This window comes from Mus caroli, unplaced genomic scaffold, assembly GCF_978045245.1.
Source record: "Mus caroli unplaced genomic scaffold, Mus_caroli_1 scaffold_10, whole genome shotgun sequence".
Classification (NCBI taxonomy): domain Eukaryota; kingdom Metazoa; phylum Chordata; class Mammalia; order Rodentia; family Muridae; genus Mus; species Mus caroli.
Window position 1 is genome coordinate 44,371,420 of NW_028227265.1, and position 24,883 is coordinate 44,396,302.

At 40.5% G+C, this 24,883-nt stretch overlaps 1 protein-coding gene and 1 long non-coding RNA gene across 5 annotated transcripts in view; one reads left to right on the plus strand and one right to left on the minus strand.

The window, feature by feature from the left end:
* Positions 1 to 2,602: 2,602 nt before the first annotated feature.
* Positions 2,603 to 3,544, minus strand: LOC110300299 (olfactory receptor 7C1-like). Its single transcript, XM_021170423.1, has one exon. It carries the CDS (start codon positions 3,542 to 3,544, stop codon positions 2,603 to 2,605), a length of 942 nt encoding a protein of 313 aa, XP_021026082.1.
* A 10,789-nt stretch (positions 3,545 to 14,333) lies between these two features.
* Positions 14,334 to 24,883, plus strand: part of LOC110300457 (uncharacterized) — a 47,887-nt gene continuing 37,337 nt past the window's right edge. For 3 of the 4 annotated variants that reach the window (XR_015048719.1, XR_002378571.2, XR_002378573.2), the window contains exons 1-2: positions 14,334 to 14,416; positions 15,650 to 15,777. This is a non-coding gene — a long non-coding RNA (uncharacterized LOC110300457). The remainder of the gene's footprint in view (positions 14,417 to 15,649; positions 15,778 to 24,883) is intronic. The other variant, XR_015048720.1, reaches the window with a different exon arrangement.

Below are 24,883 nucleotides of genomic sequence, written 5' to 3' on the forward strand. Positions count from 1 at the left end.
TATACTTCCCTAATTACTCAGAGCTAACCACTCCATAATAAATAAAGCAGATGCAGTTCTCAGGAATGAGGAATGGAAGTGGGCATGAGCCTGGGCAGGGTGAGGCACAGACCTTCTTCATGGCCTTTAGGGCAATGTGAAAAGATCTAGACAATATCATCACAGAGGCCATAAGAGACCACATGGTCCTTTGTAGAAACAGTTCCTTGTGACTTGGCCTTGAACTTGGAATTATATGAGGAGATACACATACTCTCTGGTCCAATGACTGCTGCATTAATTAGCCAGGGTGAACTTGGTGACATCAAAGATAGAGAGTTAAAGTGATCCCAAGCACAGATAGGAAAAGAAGGAGAAATCTATAGAAAAAAAAGGCAGATGATAGATGGATTTGTTTTCTAGAAGGAAGGCTTATATATGATCTAGAAACAAATAGTATTAGACAGAGACTACGTGAGGCTCTGGAATAGCTAGGATAAGGAACCAAAGACTAGAGTATAAAAAGATGATGTCCAAGCATATAAAAAGTTAGTAGTTTGTTCTTCTAGCTACTTGAAGGGTCGAAGACAACAATGCCTACTTTACTTGCATAAAATTTAAGACTTTGTAAGAAATCTTTTAACTTTAGTAGTCTGTCACCTTTCTGTTCTTACATGAAAATAATTACTAAAGACTGCTGCTGTCTGCTGTACCAGGAAACCGCAAGAGCTATGTCTGGCTACCCATGAAGAACAGGCTGTGTAATACTGTAAGGAAGCATGCTGTCGCTTTGTGTTTAGATTCTGTTTCAAGGAAACAGGGGCTGGGATTAGTGATCTGGAATTTATAAAATTCATGAAAATTTATGGATTTCCCCCCCCCCAAAAAAAAACGTATTAACAATGTTCAAAGCCTTGATCATGTAGCTTTAGTAAATAAAAATCTGGGTTCAGGCTCTCTGATCCGGAGAAGGCAAAAGAAGGAAAAAGAAGAAGGAAAAAGAATGAGAAAAAAAAGGAAAGAGAATGGGAAGAAGGAGGAACGAAGACGGACAAAGGAAGAATGACAAGGGTCCTCAGGCAAAGAGAGGGTAGACAGCTTGCACCCACTGCTTACTCTGAGTCGTTATTGAATCAATGCTGCTCCCATCTCCCCTTTCTCAGGACCTTCCTCATGCTGAGGCTGGACCGAGGCAGTTGGACATCTGAAGAACTTTTTGACATCAAACATGGAGGTGCAGAATGTGGAGTTTTCCCTGTTGGGTTTCAGGGTTTTTATCAGAATTTCCTTTCTTTGATAGCTTTTCTCCATTTTTGAAAAGGCAATATATATTTTGTGTATGTTGGAAATGTGTGATCTGCTTTTTTATTTTTATTTTTATAAGGAGTTACATTTAAGAGATTGTCATGAATCTCAGAAGAGACTTTGGCCTTTTAAACAGTATTGAGACTATAGTAGTCTATGAGGAATTTTGAAGTTGGACTGAGTGCATTTTTTGCATTATGATATGACTATATCATATCCCTGTGGGGGCCATGGAATGGAATTTGTATTTTGAATTAAAATGCCCCCATAGGCTCAGGCTCATATGTCCACTAGGAAGTGGCACTATATGAAAGGGTTAGAAGAATTAAGAGGCGTGTCCTTGGAGGAAGTGTGTCACTGTGGGTGGGTTTTGAGGTTTTGAAAGCCTGTGCTAGGTCCAGTCTCTCTCTCTCTCTCTCTCTCTCTCTCTCTCTCTCTCTCTCTCTCTCTCTCTCTCTCTCTCTCTCTGTGTGTGTGTGTGTGTCTGTCTGTGTGTGTGTGTGTGTGTCTGTCTGTCTGTCTGTCTGTGTGAGTGTGTGTGTGTGTGTCTGTCTGTCTGTCTGTCTATGGATCAGATACTGAACTCTCAGCTATTTCTCCAGAATCATGTCTGCCTGAGTGCCACCATGCTCCCCACCATGATGATAATGGACTAACTTCTGAAATTGTAAGCAAGCCCACAATTAAATGCTTTCTTTTATAATACTTGCATTGATTATAGGGTCTCTTCACAGCAATAAAACAGTGGGTAAGACAGCACATAAACGCGGAGTTTAATGCTTCTCCAGATTGAAAATAAGAAAACTTAAAACTCAGGCAAGGACTTGAAAACACTTCATAAAACAATATTTACAAATTGCTAATAAACACAGTAAGCAAAGCATTTGAGTATGTAAATATATTCAGGAAACCTCAGGTCCTAATCTATTGAGCATTGTGTCCTACTGTTCCTGATCAAATGTGTCTAGGAGGTCAAAACAAAGTCGATAAAGACAGGGCTGGTACCTCAACTGTCAGAAATGCTGTCATGTAAGCATGAACACCCAAGTTTAACCCATAGACTCCATGTAAAAAAGCAGCGTGACATAAATTTATAATCCCAATGCAGGGCAGGCAGAGACAGAAAATTCTTGAGTTTCACTGGCTAACTACTCAAACTGAAGCAGTGAGTGCCAAGCCCCTGGAAAGAACTCGGTCTCCAAAACCAAAGTAGATGGTCATCTTGAAGAGGAACACCTGGAGTTGTCCTCTATTCTACACACACACACACACACACACACACACACTTAAACACATACACACATTTTAAAAACTACTTTCAAGATGAGGATGGCACACTACATAGTAGTGCATTCAGGGCTCTCTTCATGTCCCTGTTCCTCAGGCTATAGATGAAAGGGTTCATCATGGGAGTGACCACAGTATACAGAACAGAAGCAAACACCCCTGCCCAAGAAGCCTGTGTCCATATAGAACTGAGGTACACCCCAAGGCAGGTTCCATAGAACAGAGACACAACTGAGAGATGAGAACCACAGGTGGAAAATGCTTTATACTTTCCTCCCACTGTTGAAATCCGCAAGACAGATGTCACAATTTGAGAGTAAGAGAAAAGTATCCCAGCAAGAGGAAAAAAGCCCATGATGCCTGTTACAATATATAACACAACGTTATTGATGAAGGTGTCAGAGCAGGCTAGCTTAAGGACTTCCGGGAGTTCACAAAAATAGTGTGGAATTTCCACGACGGCACAGAAAGACAGTGTCAGTGCAGTTAAACTCTCAGGCAGGGCTCCAAGTATGCTTATAAGCCATGCCAGGAGAAGTAGCTGGGAACAGAGCTTAGGGTTCATGAGCACTGTATAGTGCAAGGGGTGGCAGATGGCCACAAAACGGTCATATGCCATCACAGTCAGAAGCAGATTGTCCAGAAGTCCAAAGACTGTGAAGAAGTACATCTGTGTGATGCAGCCTGCATAGGTGATGATGAGCTTACTCGGAGTCTGGATGTCCAGCAGCATCTTTGGGACAGTGGTAGAGGTGAAACAGATGTCAGAGAAGGATAGGTTAGAGAGGAATAAATACATTGGTGTGTGAAGCTTAGGGTCAGAGACAATGGCCAGGATGATGAGCAGGTTCCCAAAGACGGTCACCAAGTACAAAGACAAGAACAGCCCAAAGAGAACAGACTGAATCTCTGGATTCTCTGAAAGTCCCAACAGGTAAAATTCTGGAATCCCTGTGTGGTTTTCTGGTTCCATGTAAATGAAGTGTCTATAAAAGAGAAGAAACGGGATGACTGAACTAAGACGAAACAATTATAGCAGAGTGCATCTGCCTTAACTCAGACTCCACACATTGGCGACATGATGTGTTTGCTTAGTGCTTGCTTCTCTTTAGAGGCTGAGGTTTCTAAGTTCAGCCATAATCTCCTGTGGGTGAAGGACTCCTAGCTATAACACTCATGTGTAGTATTCAGATCCTATTTCAGATACTCAGCTACCCTGGCCCTTCCTTAGCCAGCTTTTATCACCTGTCTTTTCAACTACTTTTGATCATTTATGTTTAAAACTGTGTTCTTTGAGGATTTCATGTTCATACACAATGAACGACGACCACTTTCACTGCTCATTGCAGCCTCTAGTTCCTCCCACAGTCATCCCCTCCTTTTACAGAAGAAAATGTGGTTTTATTTCTCGCTTATTTTTTCCTCTTAAAATAAGTAAGTTTTGTTTTGTTATAGTTTTTGTTTTTGAGACAAGGTTTTTCTGTGTAGCCTTAGCCATCCTGGAACTCACTTAGTAGACCAGGCTACAAAGACCTGACTGTCTCTGCTGAAATTAAAGACATGCTTCACCACGCCTGGCTAGGTAAAAAAAAAAAAAAAAAAAAAAAAAAAAAAAAAAAAAAAAAAAAAATTAGAATATAACCATATCATTTCTCTCCATTGGTTTTTTTTTTCTTTCTTCAATGCATCCCATGACCCCCCCCCCTCAGATTCCTGGCTTCCCCTTCTTTAACTGGTATTGTTAAATATTTGTGCATATATATGCATAAGTATATAGATATAACCCACCAAGACCAATTAGTGATGTTTATATGTGTATGACTGTGGGGTTGTCCACTGAGATATGTGGACCCTACCATGGACACACTCCTGAAGAAAAGCACTTCTCCCTCCCCCAGCAGCTATCAGTTGTCCCTTTATAAGGGCTTGGGCCTCAAGAGCTCCTCCCTTTTTTTGTGCCAGAATTTTGGCTCAGTTGAACTGATGCAGGTCTTATACAGTTATCTACAGCTCATGAGTCACATCATATCTAGAATATGACATTTCACAACACTCCTCCCCACCTGCTGTCCTTTACATCCTCTCTGCCTCCTTCACACAGTGTTCCCTGAGCCCTGAAAGCACGAGAGGTGATAAAGATGCCTCCTTTAGGGCTGAGCACTCACGGTCAGTTATTCCCAGCATGTTGACCAGCCATGAGTCCTCACTGACTGCTGCCCACTGCAAAAAGAAGCTTTCCTCACCAAGACTGAGAGAGGTGCGGGTCTATGGATAGAAGCACAGTTATTTAGAACGCTTTTAGCAAAATAAAAGTAGTAGGTTTGACCATAAAGCCTAACACTTCCTAGGCATGAATTTTTGGCCATGTCCTTAGTACCAGACATGAAATTCCCAGGCCACTATTGCAACAGTGGACACAGCTTGCAAGGAAGGTCAGTATTGTAGTATGCAGGGTCCAGGGCCGGGTAAGACCCTTGATAACTTTTCTCCCCCAGCCAACTCTGTAGTAACTCCCAATACTATTAAATCTAGCCAGCTAAAAGGTGGTTTTCTGGGAGGTTTGAGATTGGTATCTCTATATACTGCAGCCGAAGTGTGTGGTATCATGACTTTAAAGTGCTGCAACAACAATAACAACAACAATAGTAGTTTTAAAAGTTTAAAGTTATAGTTAAATACACCTATAATAAGTGGTGAGGAGGTGACTAAACGCCTCAGAGAGAAGGAGAGATGGCTGTGCAGTTAAGAGCACCTGGTGCTCCTCAAGGGAACCTGAGTTTGATTCCCAGTAAGCATGTGGCAGCTTTCAAATATCAATAACTACAGTTTCAGGACATCTGATAACTTCTGGCCTCAGTGGATACCACATACACACATACTACACATTATATGTACACATACATACACACATACACACACACACACACACATATATATATATATATATATATATATATATATATATATACCAAAAAGCATGCACATGTTTTTAAAAATAGAACAAATTTAAAGGATGAAATTACTTCACCAACTGAATTTCACCCTCATGGAGATCAAGATGCTAGTGTGGCAACTTTGTCTAAATTTAGTTTCTAAGAATTGTTTGGAATCCTGTGAAATCTGTCAGCAGGTAAAGGTGCTTTCCCTGATGCCTACAACCTGGATTCAGTCTCTGGATCCATATGGTGAGAGAATAGAATGAACCTCCTGGAGGTCCTCTGACCCGTGCAGAAGGAAGGACCACAGTATGACGTAGTCCCTCACCAGTAAATAAATTAAGTAGGAAACAATTTTAAAACTTAACCCTTATACTAAAAGAAAACGACCTTTATCACACAACCAGAGTACGAACACTCATTCGCTTCATTAAGGAGTATCCATAGGAAACTATCCTAAACAAGTTAGGTTAGAAAATATATTCATTGAGTGCTAAATATGATGACCAGATTGCAGGCAATTCAAAGAAGCAATATACTTTCCATGGTGGTAGCTGGTTTATCACCATACAGCCACAGTTGATAGAAGAAGTCATTCTGACACAGTGCTTTCATCTTTACAGGCTAACAACACTCTGTGGATATAGCTCTGGGAAAATACTGAATGTAAGGATCTAGCTAACCAGAGAAAAATAGATTCTCTAACAACTAATATCCATCCAGACATGAAATTACAGGAACAGTTTCCATTGACCTCATAAAAAAAAACAAATACTCATGCCTGCTACTGCTGCTACCAAGTGCTATTATAAAACTCCAATCTAATTAAAGAAAAAGTGATAGTTTCTCATATTAGAGGGAAAAGTAATTTTATTCATTTTCAGATGAAAAGAATGATTGTGTAAAAATGATGAAAATCTATTACTATTAAAATGTGTAAGGGTAAATATATAAGTAAAAAAAATGACACTTTATTTACTATCTCCAGCAATAGACAGATATTTTATAAAAATGGTCCTCTACCTATCCAACATTCTGGAGCTGGTGAGGTCATGAATCTTAGAGTAGAACATCCTAACACCACGATACTAAGCTAAGGTAATTCCTAACTGCATTCTGAATACTTATTCTTATACCCACAGAGAAGTGTAGCTCTCACCCCTCAGCAGAGAAACTTCTCTTTATAGAGGAGATAATAGAAATGTTGTAAGAGCCAGAGCACCAGGAAGTCTACTGTGAGATTGTGTCTCCTAGAAACGACAAGGAAGATACTACAGCCATCGTACCTCAGCAATATGACTGCCTAAACAGAATCTGAACAATGGCAACACCACTAGACATGCTGTTATGGAAAGGAGAAATCTCAGGGGGTCCCATCCCTAGAAAAAGAACTACAGACAACTAAGGACTGCTGGTAGAGGCAGAACTGGTCATCCTCAGGTGTGAGTCCTCTAATTGGGTTCTCCAATATCAAGTGTCCATATGCATTTGAGCAACTAAATGGATTCAGCATGTTGTATTTATATACTTATGCATGTATGCAGCAATTAAAGAAAAAGAAGATATTCCTTTGAGAGGAAGTGGGTGTACATGGAAGGGGTTGGAGGAAGTAAAGAAGAGAAATGATGTAATTATATATTAATTTAAATATAGAAAAATCTGAATTAAATAAGAGACATGCAAGTAGAGGGTTCAGGAGAAATCTAGCCAATAATGTATCAGGAGGCGAGTCTGATTAAAGTACACCGGCTGCATATGTGAAAGTATCATCGTGTCATCGTGTAGCCAACTATTTTGTAAATTAATATATATATATGAGTAGGCATTGTCATAGAGCAAAAAATATGTTTCAGAGTGAAAGTATGAAGTTCCACAGCCTCTGAATGTCTGTTCTAACTGTACAGAAGTTCCTTGAGATGTGTGTGTGTGTGTGTGTGTGTGTCCATAGCCTCTGAATGGCTGTTCTAACTGTACAGAAGTTCACTGAGATGTGTGTGTGTGTGTGTGTGTGTCCACAGCCTCTGAATGGCTGTTCTAACTGTACAGAAGTTCACTGAGATGTGTGTGTGTGTGTGTGTGTGTCCACAGCCTCTGAATGGCTGTTCTAACTGTACAGAAGTTCACTGAGATGTGTGTGTGTGTGTGTCCACAGCCTCTGAATGGCTGTTCTAACCGTACAGAAGTTCCTTGAGATGTGTGTGTGTCCATAGCCTCTGAATGGCTGTTCTAACTGTACAGAAGTTCACTGAGATGTATGGTCTTCAGGCCTGGTTAATTTTGTGTGTGCGTGTGTGAGTGTGTGTGTGTGTGTGTTTACTTGTATGTTTTTATAATAAAGCTTATTTTTAAAGCAAAAAATTATGACTTGCACAGAAAGAATTTTGGACATTAGGGGAGATAAGCCTACAAATGAGTTGGTCATATTTATGATGGTTACATTTACATGAATTGTATTAATCCTTCCTACTGAATGACTTCATTCTATCAAACCCATATTCCCTAGAAACATGGAAAGGGAGAGCTGTCAGCCATATTTCAAAGGGCACCTAAAAGAGTCTGGATAGATGCTGGGTAGATGTGTGAGCAATGAGATGCAAGGTGGATAAGAACTAGTGAGTGATCTGAAAATATGATCAATGAATAAAACACAAAAGTACCCTGAAATCTAACACAAATGAAATAAAAAAAAAAAATCTTAGAGAGCAGCAAGAAATAGTTACATCTGATGGGAGAAGAAAGCCTGAAGCTATGACGTCAGGAAGACCAAGGGGCAGGAAGGATGCTGACTATGAACAAGCTTCAGCTAGCCTTAGGCTCCCATCCTACTCACTTGACCCTTTCTAGATTGTTTTGGAAGCTGTAACTTTTCCTTGTTGTCTAACCCTAGGCTGTTTAACTGGAAGAATTGCTTCTCCGTCTCTTATTCCATTGGCCAATAGTTTACTCAATCAGATGCTATAATTTTCAGATGTGTCTTGTGCATCTTACCTTTCAGAAAAGAGACTGGTGGGGCTAATGAGTCAGCAGGGTCGGTGAGACGAGGTAAAGAGTGATTCCTGAACCACAGCAATGTTCTCTGGAGCAGGGGGATTGTTTTTTCATGTATGCTTGGGTTAGTGTATGACAATTTCAGGAGCTGTGTTGTTTATTTGGTTCCGTGAACTCAATTCTCAGAGCCTCTCATTAAATAAAAGTTTATAATTTCATAATCTCTGGACAATATACCTACTAGGAACCTAGGGACCAAAACATTAATGGCAAAGTTCCAATCAGTTTTGTTCCCTTGTGGTTACTGAGTTCAGAAACTGTGTTGCCTCCCCCAAGGGTCATTACAAAACTATTCATAAGCACTTTAAAAGAAAATAGAGAAATATGTTGTAAAATGAAAATAGACAAATCATAGACAGTATTGATATTTACAAGTATGTGCTCACTAAATATTGAAGATACAGCCAATACTAAAGGATCTGAAGGAACAGACAGATTGCAGTAAATAACAACAGGGGATTGCAACAATACCACTTTCCAGTCATAGGCAGATCAGGCAAGGAATCATACAGAAACATTGTACTTAATCATTTTGAGCAAGTGGAGTTAAAAGACTATAGAATTGAATCAAATTCCAACATTCTGATTACTGGAAATCTCTCCAGAAAACAACATATGTTGGAACAGGAAACAAGCATGAAACAGTTTGAGAAGACTTAAATTAAAAAGTACCTTTTCAGTCGCTTTTTGGCCATTTGGCTAAGGTCAAGTATACAAAGCACCTTTTCTAATCACAGCTCTTGAAACTAGTAATTAGTAGTAAGTTGGCTTTCAAAAAATTAACAAGTATGTTGTAATTTTAAACTATACTTCAGAATAAACAATAGCCTGATGAAGAAATAGGTTGAAAATTTAAAAAAAAATAGCTTTGGAGAAACAAAACTATTAGTAAAACACGTGAAAAGTTCTGAGAGTGGGAGAGTTCTTAAGCACCCTGTCATCACGAAGCCCAAATTATTCAGCAAAAAGAGCTGAGAAGGTGCCTGTATCCTGGTGATTTGAAGCCACACAGAGAAGTTCATTAAATGCTAACATTATTTTTAAAAACCCAAATAAAATAAGGACTAGGGAAAGCAGTATAAAACCTTACAACCAAAGTGAGCTGGTTTTGTTTCTGTTTTGTTTTTGAAAGGGTAAACAAAACTGATTAAAAAAACAAACAAAAAAAAACCAAAACTTTGCAAGCCAAACTATGAAAAAAATTAATAGAAATAAAAATAAAGACATAACAACAGAAATACAAAGAATTATAAGAAACTACTGTTAATGATTATTATTGGCAAGCATATTCAATTATCTAGGGGAAAATGGAGAACTCTTTCTACATGTACAACATACAAAGAAAGAAATCAGAAAAAAAATTAGAAAATCTGAAGAGTCCAATAACGAGTGAGGAAAACTGATCCATAACCTTCCTGCACAGAAAAGCAAAAGATGTTATTGGTTATTGAAGCTGAATTTTACAAATATTTCAGAAAAAGAAATGCCAATATTTTTCATGGTTTAATAAGATTGAAGATGGAGGACTCTTTCAAACTCATCACATGAGTGCAGGGTTGTCTTTCTAGAACACCCAGGAGAGGACACAGAAAAATATAGGTTAATATATTTGACTAAATAGAAGCTAAAGTCTTTCACAAAATATGAGCAAATAAAATCTAAATGTACAGAAAAAGATTGTAATCATGATTAAACAGGGTTTCCTAAGAAAGGCAAGATGGTTCAATATTACAATCAATATACACAGTACATCACATAATTATGATAAGGGCAAATATTGTATGATATGTCTATAGGTTGACAGTGAGTACATAAGTTATCAATCTTTTCTTAATAAAAGATGCTGGGTGTTATGAGGAGCACTGCATCTCTAACACAATCTTGGTAGAATGTGAATTAATGAAACACTACATAGAAGAACATGAATACAATAGAATCCCCATCTAAATTCCAACTTAATTCTTCATAGAACAGAAAAAAAAAAAACCTCTTAAATTTCATATACAAACACATTAGAAACAGGACAGCCAAAATAATCCTGAACATTAAGAATATATTGTATGATCCATACATTGATCCACTGATCAATGGAATAGAATTGAGGATCACACTCCTACAGCCATCTGATTTTTGACAAAGAAGCCAACAGTACACATTGGAGAAAAGAGCATCTTCAACAAAATTGTGCTGAACAACTGGATACTTAAAATGCAGAAGAGTGAAACTAGACCATACCTCTCGCTCCGTACAAAACTCAACTCAAGATGGGTCAAGGACCTCAACGTAAGACATGATGCCTTGAATTTGAGTACAAGGTATGCTTGAAAGCTTGATAGCACAAGAAAGGATTTTCTTTCTTCTTTTTAAAAGTGTACAAACATTTTACTTCCATGTATGTGTGTATGCCTGGAGCCTGTGGATGTCAGAAGACAGCTTCAAATTCCCTGGAACTAGATGGAGTGATGGATGGTTGCAAACTACCATAGAGGTGCTAGGAATCAAATACAGGTCTTCTGCAAGAGCAACAAGTGCTCTTAACCACGAGGTCATCTCTCCAGCCCCAGGAAAGGAGTTTCTGAATGAGAACAGTTTAACTCGGGACCAACAGTGTTTTCTGGACCATAGGGAAGTTACACATAAGAGCTCACAGCAAGTGTGACCGCATGTACAAGACCCTCACAAGCTTAGCCAAACAAAACCCCAGCTCTGAGAGAGGAATTGAGAATGAAGTACCACCCCTCGTTAAGAAACAATTGGCATTTGATAGTTTCTGGAAGAAGAGAGTTTTCTTCTAAGAGTGTAATCTTTCCTAAGTGGACTGAACTCCAGGGCAGTCTCCACAACCAAGAGTATTTGAACAGCCCAAATTGTAATCAGTGGAGTTATTTTGTTTTGCTTTAAAAATAAGAAGTCAGAGCCAGGCATGGTGGCACACGCCTATAATCCCAGCACTTGGGAGGCAGAGGCAGGTGGATTTCTGGGTTCGAGGCCAGCCTGGTCTACAAAGTGAGTTCCAGGACAGCCAGGGCTACAGAGAAACCCTGTCTCAAAAAAGAAGAAGAAGAAGAAGGAGGAGGAGGAGGAGGAGGAGGAGGAGGAGTCAGGTGTGTAGTAGATAAGAGAGAGAAAATATCCAGAGGCATCTGGAGGAGTCTGGAACAGAGAGAGAAAGGTGTAGAGTGAACAGTGGCCAGCAGACTGGACGTGGCAAGGACTATCTGTGAGAGAGGAATATCAGGGGAGTGAGAATAGAGAGATCATCCTGAGAACAGCAGTGGAGAGAATAGTGAGGCTAGTCGGAGTTTAAGAAGGAAGGGCCAGGAGACTGCTGTGGAGGCTTTGAAATGTACAAGTACTTGTGAGGAGGAACCTGGAGAGACTATCATGGACTTGATATGTTGATGGGTGCCACAGGTATGTGTTAATTGGAAAGCCGTATGTCCTTTTGAGAGGAAGAAAGGATTTGACTCCTTTGGTTTCACAAGTTTCTGAAGAATGTGGGGTTTTATCAAACCACCAGAAATCTTCCTGTAGTCCTGGTTGAGCTCATTTCTGGGTGTTTGATCTGCCCCTCCAGGGTTGGGATGGTGATGGTTCCCTTCAGACCTGACATTAGATGTGGTGGCAATTTCCTTTATATACGAGCCATCTCACAGGCCCAGTAACCTCCCTCCTGCTAAGAAGAAACAGTGGGGGATTTTCAGTCTTGCCACCACACTGCTACAGCTAGAGCCACCTGCTTGCCCAGTAAGGAGAGTGTAGTTTTAGTGAGGCTGATGCCCGTCACTGAAACATCCACACCTATTTAAGAGAAAAGCCTCAGAGAACAAGTATAGCACTTAAGATTTCAGGAGAGGAAGAAGAGGTCTCCTCTTCCTCAGAAAATCACCTACCACAAAAGGAAGCCTGAATTTAAAAGAAGATAACTTAAAACTAATATAGTGACATGAGGAGACAGCCAAATTGGTGATAGAGGAAGTCTCCAAAAACCTCCATCTGAAGTTTCTTTTATCATCCTCTAACTACAGTGTCACCAGGGCCCAAGTGCTTGGTGGTCAGGGTGGGGGACTCTGCCTGGCCCATGGCCATCTGTGGTGCTGTCAGAGACCTATGCTGTGTTTCTGCGTGGATGGAAGGGGATCCTGGGACATGAAATCCCAAAACCATACAGCTCTGATGGGAGAATGTATCCCAGTTGGAAGGGCATCAGAGACACAGGAACTTAGAAACTTTACAGCACTGAGGTGGGACAGTGTCCCAAGGGAAGGGCTTCCTGAGACACAAGAGCTCAGGAACAAAATAGCTCTGAGAGGAAGCCTCCTCAGGAGAGGCATTGCAGCTCCCAGGCGAGGGTCTCTCCAGCTGATCTGAGCTAAGCAGTGGGCGCCTAAGCCATGATCCTTCTTGCCTTCTCTTCATTGTTTCTTTTCTTCCTGGCTTCTTCAGACAAAAAAAAAGTCGCACCAGACGGGAAATCTCATGAAAGGGATTTATTAGAGGGTCCAGGGTGTGGAAGGATAAATCCAGGGATAGGTGCCCGTGGCTCCTGAGAGGGGACAGCGGGGAACTGGACAAAGGGGCAGGGTTTATATAGAATCTCTGAGGGGGCAGACCTTCTCAGGGCAGAAATTTCCAGAATGAAGATTGGGGAGCTTAGGGATTGCTGGGTTTTCCTGTTAAAGGATTGGTGCGTTTCCTGCTCAGGGACTGGTGGGGTTTTGTGGGAAGTTCAGGGATTGGTGGCTTTTTTCACTCCCTTTTCCCTGCATCCGGCCTGTAGGTTAGGGTGAGCAGTCCTTCCCTGGCTGCAGCCAGCTTTTGCTGAGGCGCCATCTCTGTGAGACTGCTTGGTATGCGGGAAGGGAAGGAGGCTGGAGAGGAAGTGCTCCAACTGTGGACAGCCCTGTGAACAGATCCTGCCTTGGTATGACACCAAAGCTGTAGGAGAGGCAGGAGAGGCGTTGCCTTCCTGCACAGCACTAACTGGATTGTTCCTGCTGAACCGGCAGAAAAGGAGATTCTGCACCATGGACAGCTCCTGTGAGGCTTGCAGGCTGAGAAGTCACTGTGCTGCCATTTTGACAGGAGCAGCCATTTTTTTTTTGACAGCTCCTGCAGAGGCATTGTAAGGAGCCGTCCTCACACTCGCCATTACAAGATGGCGCTGATAGCACTGACACCCGTGTTCTAAGTAGTAAACAAGCAAGCTGCGCATGTGCCGGGGTAGCTTTCCACACCATGTGCTCTGCCTTTCCCGTGACGACAACTCCGGCCGATGGGCTGCAGCCAATCAGGGAGTGACACGTCCGAGGCGGAGGACAGTCCTCGATAAAAGGGAGAGGGCTCCGCCATTTCTCTCTCTCTCTGGCCATCTCGCTCTCTCTGGCTCTCTCTCTGGCTCTCTTCTCCACTGGCTCCTGATGGGGTAAGCAATAAAGCTTGTGCTGCAGAAGATTCCGGTTCCCCTGAGCGTGTTCTTACCAGGGGGAACAAAAGCGCGGGCAATAAGGCATCTCACTGAGGGATTTTCTATCGGGCTGCTTAGGGGCTACATATACTTTCCTGAGTGGCTGTGTACAGGAATCACGTCCTCCATGGAACAGCCGTGGTCCATGTCTTTCCCATGGATAAGTGACACTCAAGGGAGTGTCATGAAGTCTGCTATATTGTGCCCACGGTTCTCAGTTCTGGAACTGAGCCAGTTCTGTAACCATGGCATCACAGGGGGGATTGGCCTTTGCTCTGATTTCCATGGAGACACCAGGTAACAGAAGAAAGGTTCCTTTGCTGGCACAGTGTTCACCACCCTTTCTACTTCAGCTGACCAGGAGTTCAGCAAGACCCTGTGCCTTACCAGCAAGGTATGGCTATAGCTTCCCTACTCCTCCCCACCCATACCAGCCCCCACCCTGAGATGAGCTGGCAGCTCCAGAGTGGAAAAACTCACGTTGTGTAGGTGGTGGCAGAGCTGGTAACCAGATCCCAAAATATTTATATACTGCAAAATGTGGGAGAGCCAGCACCCTGAGTGCATGTTGTTGATCCTTTCCCAAAGCCCTGATATCTTGGAATGGCGAGGACACTTTGGGCTCTTCTGGCCTTGTCTAACCTGCTCTCCAGCAGCTGATCTCCTTCACCTCTTCCTCACTTATCCCCTAATTATCAGTCCTCTATCCTGAACCTCTCACTGTCAGGGACCTGGCCTCCCTTTTTCTGGGTCTCATCCTGCCTTCCTCCTTGTTTTAAAGCAGTCTTCCTTCTATACACATCCCTTTCAGTAAGTGTCTTCTGCTAGGGAGTGGGTTTGGTAAGTGTTGTCAAGTTGAATCTAGGCCCCAACAAATAACCTGGAAGCCATTTCTAACATGTGAGAATTGGCCCTAATTTGATCCAGGGAACACCTGTGTTTCATGCCTTTTTCAGGAGGAAATTTCACTCAGGGAGTGGCATACTATTATTTGTCATTGTCTTAGTTACTTCTCTGTTACTATAAAGACACAATGACCAAAGCAAATTACGAAAGAATATTTTTTTTTAAAAAGCTGGGCAGTGGTGGCACATGTCTTTAATCCCAGCACTTGGGAGGCAGAGGCACGTGGATTTCTGAGTTTGAGGCCAACCTGGTCTACAGAGTGAGTTCCAGGACAGCCAGGGCTACACAGAAAAACCCTGTCTCGAAAAAAAAAGAAAAAAGAAAAAAGAAAAAGGGGGAGAGAGAGAGAGAGAGAGAGAGAGAGAATATTTAGTTGGAGAGTTGCTTACATTTTCAGAGGTTAACTTGGAATCCATCATCATCATCATGGTGGGAAGCACAGCAGCAGGCAGGCAGGCAGGCATGGTGCTGGAGCAATGCCTGAAAGCTCACATCTGATCCACAAGTACAAGCATAGAGAAAGCTAACTAAAAATGGAAGGGGCTCTTTTGAAACCTCAAAGCCCATTCCTAGTGACACAATGACACACCTCCAATCAGGCCACACCTCCTCCAACAAGGCCATACCTGCTAATCCTTCCAAAGCAGTTCCACCAATGAGGGAGCAAGCATTCAAACATCTGAGCTTCTTCTGAAGGCCATTCTTATTCAAACTACTACAGGCATCCTTTGGTCACCTTTGACTTTCACACAGCACAGAAATTCTAGACCTGTTTACCCAGTACTTCTGATCATGAGCTTGTGGAAGAGGAACAATATACTGGAATCTTTTCAAAAAGATTTGGAGTAGGTAAGTCCATGTTTTTATGAAATCTTTATAGCATTCTTATTCCACTCTTTAGGCTGAAAATGGTGGCAGGAGAGGGAGGGAGGGAAGAAAAAAAAGGAGGGAGGTGGGAAGGGAGGGAAGGAGGTAGAAGGGGAGGGAGGAAGAGAAGAACGGAGAAAGGAAAGGAAGGAGGGGAGGAAGAGAGAGATCCCATAACTGGATTGTATTATAGGCATCATTGCTATGTCATATTAAATATTTGGTTTATGGGATGTGACCTTTAAAATGAATTTAAATTTATCTATGATTAAAGAAACGTTACTGGATGAAGAATGTTTAGATATTTACTCTGGATTCCTTTGTGGTCTTGTATGCCTGCTCCTCTCCCCTGCTTTTGTCGCTGAAATTTGAGTGTTTATTCACCGGTATGGTTATTAGTGATGGTGTTGGTGGGGAGCTTTTAGAATCAGACTGAAATTCATGGTCTTATTCACTTTTCTTCATTACATTTATCACCATGTGTCTTCTCTGATCTTTTACTTTGAACATACATCAAGATATACTGCACTTAGCCGCGCGTGATGGCACACGCTTTTAATCCCTGCACTCGGGAGGCAGAGGCAGGCAGAGGCAGGCAGATTTCTGAGTTCAAGGCCAGCCTTGTCTACAAAGTGAGTTCCAGGACAGCCAGGACTATACAGAGAAACCCTGTCTCAAAACACACACACACACACACACACACACACACACACACACACAAAGATATACTGCACTTTGGGCACAATAAGGAGAGCCTGCATTCTCCGTCCCTGAGTAGATGTGACTTGTGATTCCTATTCCTGGGCAATGACTAAGCTTACATAAACATACCACTTATGAAGTTTAGTCACAGCACAACTGACTTTTGTCATTGGTTAATGTAAATTAATTTTCTTTCATCTGAGTATCTGTACACACACTAATAAATCTCAAAGTACTCGTACATAAGCATTATGCTTATTGGGCAGTTTTACTTTTTTATATTATAGTCACACTTACTTTCTTGTCCCCACCATTTTTTCCTCTTAGCACTACTTTCATTGTGCCCCATAAGTTTGGGTATGCTGTGCATTCATTTTCACTGAATTCTAGGAAGTCTTTAATCTCACACTTTGTCTCTGTAACTCCTTCCATGGGTGTTTTGTTCCCCCTTCTAAGAAGGTTTGAAGTATCCACACTTTGGTCTTCCTTCTTCTTGAGTTTCATGTGTTTTGTGAATTGTATCTTGGGCATTCTGAGCTTCTGGGCTAATATACACTATCAGTGAGTGCATATCATGTGTGTTCTTTTGTGATTGGGTTAACTCACTCAGGATGATACCCTCCAGGTCCATCCATTTGCCTAAGAATTTCATAAATTCATTGTTTTTAATAGCTGAGTAGTACTCCATTGTGTAAATGTACCACATTTTCTGTATCCATTCCTCTGTTGCACTCATCTGAGTTCTTTCCAGCTTCTGGCTATTATAAATAAGGCTGCTGTGAACATAGTGAAGCATGTGTTCTTATTATATGTTGGAGCATCTTCAGGGTATATGCCCAGGAGTGGTATTGCTGGATCCTCTGGTAGTACTTTATCCAATTTTCTGAGGTACTGCCAGACTGATTTCCAGAGTGGTTCTTACAAGCTTTCTACTACTTCTTCTTTGGTGTTCCCTGAGTGAGTGCAGGAGCTGTGTCTAGATGTATCCAGGTATACCTGTGCACCTCACCCATGACCCAGTTCTCTGAATGTTACCTGTGCACCTCACCCATGTTCTCTGAGATTAACTGGTTTTGGATTTCTATAATGGTTTTCTGATGCAGAAAGAATCTTCCTTGGAGAGAGCAGAGAGCTACACTTATTTGCAGATATAAGGATAAATATTTAGAATGCAATTAGGAATTACACTGGCATAGTAAAGTGGTGGTAATAGAGTCTCTTCTAAACTCATGGGTCACTAGCCATGTGGATCTGGCTAAGTTCATGTTGTCTTCAACAATAAGGACTTCAACTTCTTGGATTGTTTTCTTGATTTTTTTTTTTTTTGCTTTCTTTATATATTCTGGATGATAATCCTCTGTACACATAAATAGGAGGTAAAGATTCCCCCCCACCCCCCCACCCCCCCGTACAGAATTCCTCTTCACTTATTTCTTTAGCTGTACAGGATCTTTTCAGTTTTATGGAATCCCATTTGTCAATTTATGGCTTCAATTTCTGGTCAAATTGGGTTCTATTCTTTCCTACACCTATAGTACAGAGGGTACTGCCTAGGCTTTCTTCTGGCAGTTTCATTGTTTTGGGTGGGAGTTGGGTTTTGTTCAAGGTGATAGATTCAGGCCTAACTTCATTCTTCTATCTATAGATATCCAGTTTCCCCAGCACCATCTGATAAAAATGCTGTCTTTTCACCAGCTTATGTTTTTGGTATTGTTGTCAAATATGAAGTTATGTTCACTCATGTTTGGGTCTTTGATTTTTGTTTCATTGGCCTACATGTCTTTTTGGGTGCCAGTACTATATTGTTTTTATTACTGTGGCTCTGTGATATATCTTAAGCTCTGAAATGGTAATCTCTCCAGCATTGTTAATTTTTGTTGGAATTGTTTTGGCTGTCTAAAGTTTTTTAATAGTTCCATATGAATTGTAAGGTAATTGTTAACACATTTTTATTAATTATTTAGGAATTTCACATCATGTACCCCAATCTGGATCATCTCCCAGTCATCTCAAGTCCATTTCCCTTCCCTGTAGCCTTCCCCTCCATCTAAAGAAAAAAGGCCAAAGATAAAAGTCCTGTGTTGTCCATATATTCACTGGAGCATGGTCAAATGGCCATGCTTCCACAAGGGAAGTTGTGTCTTCCACCTACAATATTATAAAGGAAATGGTTATGCTATTTATCCCTAATGATGTAGTCACACAACAAATGTTCAACCAAGGCAGTTTACAAACAGAAGGTCTAGGTGTATAGGGCCAAGGTAGAAAGGACCCTATTATACATGGAATTCAGAGATCCTGAACTGGGTTTGGGGTATTTTCAGTTGAGGTCACTGACCAACCTACACACCATGCTGATAACATTACCTGGATCAATGATTCACCTGTATAGGTGGATCAGTGGCCTCTTAACACAGAAAAAAAAATCACCACTGCAAAACAGCTAGTGCAAGAGCAACTTGACAGTGGTCATACTGAACCTTCCTATTCTCCTTGCAACTTGCCTATATTTGTGATTAAAAAGAAATCTAGGAAATGGAGACTATTGCAATATCTAATTAGGAAAGAGGAATGAAAATGTGGATTTAACAGCGGCTTTACAACCCAGATTACCCATACCCTCTGCTATTCCCTCTAATATTTATAAGATTGTACTAGATTTAAAGGACTGTTTTTATACAATTCCCTTCATCCCCAAGATTGCAAGCGATTTGCCTTTAGTGTTCCATCTACCAACTTTAAAGAACCTATGAGGAGATATCATTACAAAGTTTTACCACAGGACATGGTTAACAGTCCCAATTTATGCCAAAAGTTTGTAGTACAAAAATTGCCATGGTTAGACATTTATATTCACATGTGTATATAGTTCATTATATTGATGATAAAACGTTAGTTGACAAAATAAAGGTTCTTTACTGCAGGCCTATGCCCAATTACAACAGGCATTGAAGGAAAAGGGTTGGTTGTTGCTGCACAAAAAATTCAGCACAAGCTCCCCTGTAAGTATTTAGAACACCGATTATATTTTTTAAAAAATTGTTTTATACCTCAAGAAAATATAGCTGAGAAAGATAAATTAAAAACTTTAAATGATTTTCAGAAACTATTAGGGGATATAAATTGGTTTAGACCATTCTTAACAATAACTATAGGAGAATTTAATCCATTATATGACATCTTAAAAGAAGATTCTGATCCTTTATCTCCATGGTCTATAACTGAGGGAGGACATCAAGCATTGTCTATAGTCAAAAAGGCTAGAGAACAACAAGTAATTCATTATATTGACTGTGCTAGGCCATGGGGTGCTTATACTTTACCCACTTCACGTATGCCTATGGCGGTGAGGTGGCAGAATGGACCCTTACTCTAGGTACATCTACTGTTCTCTCCTGCTAAAGTAATCATTCATTGCTATGAACCAGTTGCCATGTTAGTGCAACTATCCAAAAAATCATGCAAATATTGTGTAAGGATCCTGATGAAATCCTTGTACCTTCTACTAAATTGCAAATTGATTGGCTTCATCAAAATATGGATGCTTGGCCTATGGTATTTGCCAATTTTTCAGGAAAAAATTGATAATCATTATCCTTGGCATAAATTGATACAATCTGCTAGTGTTCATGAGTTTGTATTTGCCCATAATTTGTGCACTACAAAATGAGCTCTTTTAGTCTTTACTGATAGATCCTCTAATATCCTGCTTATATTTTTTGGATTCAAAAAGCATAACTTTAATTTGAACCTGCATCTACTCAGGCTATTGAATTAAAAGCTGTTGAAGTTGTGTTTGAACTTTTGGAGTAGTCTTTTAATTTATATACAGATAGCCAATACATAGCTCTAGCTTTACCAATGCTCTTATCTAAATTTTCAGAACAGTAAAATTTTACAGTTGTTCCAACAAATTCCATCTACCATGAGGAACAGAAAACATCCACATTATGTGGGGCACATCAGGGCCCATACTGACCTCCCTGCCCCCGTCTGAGGGAAATTCAACAGCAGATACATTAACTCCTGTTGCTGCCGTTTCTCTAACAAAGTTTGAACTTCCTCAGTCATACTCTTTATCATCACAATTAGCAACAGTTTAAGAAGGCAAATTCTAATTTCTTGAGAAGGGGCTCAAGCCATTGTTAGACAATGTTCTAAATGCCCACACATCTTTCTATACCCCATTATGGGGCAAATCTGCGAGGACTACTGCCTAATCAACTTGGGCAAATGAATGTTACTCATATTCCTAACTTTCAGAAGCTGAAGTATATTCATCTCATGATAGATACATATTGAAGATTCTTATGTGCATCTGCCTTGACAGGAGAAGCTACTACACATGTTATACCTCATTGCTTAAAATTCTTTGTTATTTTGGGCATTCCAAAATCATAAAAACTGATGACAGCACTGGATACACTAGCAAAGCCTTTCAAACATTTTGTCAGCAATTCAATATTGTGCACCAAACAGGAATTCCTATAATTCACAAGAGCAAGGAATTGTAGAAAGATCTCATGGAGTATTGAAAAAAAAATGATAAAGATAAACAAGGGGAAGTACCCCCCCACACACTCCACATAACTATTTTCGTCATGCTTTGTTTTAAATTTTCTGACATTGGATGCAGCAGGCAAATCAGCTGCTGACTGTTCTAACATCCTCAAACCCAATATGATTTTGCTTATGTTAGATGGAAAAATTCTCTGGCAGGATTATGGCGTGGGTATGACTCCATATTGATATGGGGATGAGGCCACATATGTGTTTTTTTGCAGAATGCTGAAGGAGTTCAGTTAGTGCCAGAGTGATTGGTGAGACAAGCTTAGGCTGGGACAAAGAATGATGTTGACTGTGCTCTTGCTGAGTGCTCTGACCATGGCACCAGGGAAGTTGTATTGTTCCTGACCTACCTTTGCTTCATCCTTCTGTATGGTCAAGGCCAGAAGTACTTGTGACCTCTAATAATACTCAGCTGTTAGGATTTCCTTGGTCTGAGAGTAAAAATTATTCCAAATTGGTGAATTACACTACTGTGGGTCAAGGTCTGCCTATTTGTTTGACTAGAAATAGTACAAACAATGGATGCCTTTCCTTGGACCCTCAGACTTGGAAAAAGAATATCTCTGAGTGTAGTGCAAATAACTAAGATGAGAATACCTATATCTCAGACTGAACAACCTGCCTTGTCTCAGACTTTTAGAACCTACAGGACAGAGAACATGGAGATCATGGAGACTGCCTTTTAAAAAAAATCAATCAAATGGAGAAGCTGTTATAATGAACTTCCTCTTTCCTTTAATGTGACACATTATCCTGACTCAATCATGGACTGGTTTGGAAATCAATCCAATATTGGACAAAAGGAAATGGCAGTGGGCATTTGGAAGGCTGGTTCTGGACATTTTCAGAGACATATTTGGAAGTTGGCAACTGCCTTGTATGATGTTATGTTCTCTATAGATTAAAAATGGAACACGTGCTGGTATTAAGGTAAATGTAACATCCTGCACTACCCCACCTAGACTTTTACTAATTTAGAATGTTAACTTTGTTATTGTCTGTAATATTGATTTCAATGTTTCTTGTTTTGTCTTTGTCCAATTTTGTTTCTGTACTGTATGATGGTAAATCTGTAATGGTGGTACATCAACCAGCTTTTATAATGATTCCTGTAAATTTATCTGAACCCTGGCATTCTGAAATAGGCTTACAAATATTGGAGGAATTAGATCACACTCTAGCAAGGAACAAATGAATGGTTGAGCAATCATTTCAGGTGTTGTTGCTCTCATGACTCTTATAGCCGGTGCTAGTATTTTTGCATTGTCTTTAGCACAAGAGGTACAAACAGCTGGTTCTGTTAATCATCTTTCAGAAAATGTAACCAATGCCCTGAGCATTTGGATAGACAGCAAGAACAAATAATTGACACATTATATAATATACTGCAGATCATGGGAGATGATGTCCAAGGAGTGAAAGTCAGAAGTCATTTGGAATGTCATGCTCAATAGCTATGGATTTGTATAACTCCAAAAATGTATAATGTGAGTCAGCGTAGTTGGACCAGAGTAAAAAGGTACCTTCAAGATATTTGGAATAATTCTAATACTTCCATAGTTTTGTTAGGCCTCCATAAACATCCTAGCATTGCAAATAATATTCTGAAAAAGTTACAGGCCATCTTTCATTCATGGTACTCATTTACATCTCTCTTTTTGGGTGTAGTAGGACTTGGCTTTATGATCCTTTTATGGCGTGCCTATTACCTGTTCTTTATAAAGGAATCATCAGAGCTTTACAGATGTCAAAGTAGAGTTACATAAATTCAAGCTCCAACGTCTTCCTTAGCAGAAGTTGGTAGTCAGTGACGGGTAAGATCATCTTGGAAACCTTCTCAACCTAAGACAGGCCATGAGTACAAGATTATTCACATGCCAGTGACAGGTAAGAGCTGTGCTTTGAGATGGCAACCTAAGACAGGTTCAACTTTCTGCCCCATGACTGATAAGGTTCAAGACTCTTGTAGATAAAAAAGATAGGTAGGATTCTCTCAGAGGTGGATCAACCTAAGACTGGCATAAATACTAGGATTCATGTATTGATGGCTGGTAAAGTCCACACTCCTTGAGGGGATGCCTAGGAAATAGGCACAGTCTTTCTGCACCAATAGCTGGCACAGCTTTGACTTGTATAGATTTTTAAAAGGGGGGGGGCATGTAGAGAGCACATCTGGAGTTAACTTTGACTGATTTCTTGCTTGTGATTAATCATGAATCAGCCTGCTGACATCTCTTTGTTTTTAGTTAAGACATGCATTATATCCTGCCAAGTTCCTCTGCTTACACATACGGCCTTGAGAGACTATCTAAGCCTGAAGGAAATGGGTCTAGTCAAACACAGATACTGTGTACCACAAACTTGCCATGTAAGCATTTGTGGTCATTGTTTAACTTCCTGGAATTGGCTATACTTTTGACCTTGCTTGTTTCTTGCCTTTAAAAGACACTGAGAAAATACAGTTGCTACTGGCATGGTATTGACCTCCAGACATCCCATATTTGTTTCTTGCATCTTCTTTGTACCTCTCTTATAATCATCCTCACTGCCCTATTCATGGTTTTTATGTTGACTGACCTTCTGGCTCTGACATTTTGGAGAGGAAGAGCCCTGGGGACTATATGTCCTGAAGACTTCATGCTGTTGTGGCAGTGTACTGGCTGGGTTTTTTTGTGTGTCAACTTGACACAAGCTGGGGTTATCGCAGAGAAAGGAGCTTCAGGTGAGGAAATGCCTCCATGAGATCCAACCATAAGGCATTTTCTCAATTAGTGATCAAGGATGGGAGGACCCATTGTGTGTGGTGCCATCCCTGGGCTGGTAGTCTTGAGTTCTATAAGAAAGCAAACTGAGCAAGCCAGGGGAAGCAAACCAGTAAGTAACATCCCTCCATGGCCTCTGCATCAGCTCCTGCTTCCTTATGTGCTTGAGTTCCACTTCTGATTTCCTTTGGTGATGAACAGCAACTTGGAAGTGTAAGTTGAATAAACCCTTTCCTCCCCAACTTGCTTCTTGGTCATGTTTGTGCAGGAATAGAAACCCTGACTAAGACAGGCAGTTTGCTCTGCTTGTTGCCCTCTTGTCCCTCCTATGAGCTGTATGAAACCTCTAAGGGCATTTCCAGCTCCTCTCCAGGCAGTATCAGTGGGAATTAGAACAACCATGATTGATCTTTTTCAAGCATTGCTGCTGGAGCAGGTGAATGATATATCCACCACTCTCAGAAAGGACTTAGAGATGTAGATTGTTGGTGATGTCCACCACCCTTAGAAAGAATTTGGAGATGTAGATTGTTTGTAATGTTAGGTTAAGATGTTAGGTTAAGATGGTTTTGCTAGTTGCTTTGACATAGAAAATATTGGAAATTCAGGTAGGCACATCCTTAAAGCTAGGCATTTTTAAGATCATGGAACAAGAGTCATAGCAGCCTGACCATCACTAGCTGGCATACCTCTCTTGATAAAGCTTGGCTAATGATTTAAATGATGCTTAATTTCTTGTACCTATGCCCACTTTTGCTTTCAGCTTCCTAGTATGATTTAATAAAAAATTGTTGAAGAGTAGATGTGCACCCTGATGGTTTATAGTAGAAATGACACGTTTTTAATATAAAAGTTTAATTTTTTAATCTTTTAATATTTTTATAAGATTTTAAAGGTAAGTAATAAAATAATTGATCTTTCCTTTGTAACTGCAAATTGCAAGCAGCCAGTAAGAGAAACTGGATGAGAAAACTAACCTGCTTGTTTTCACTTTGTTAATCTATAAACAAATTGCTTAGTTACAAATGTGTATGGTTTCTTGGGAATAGTTTGTT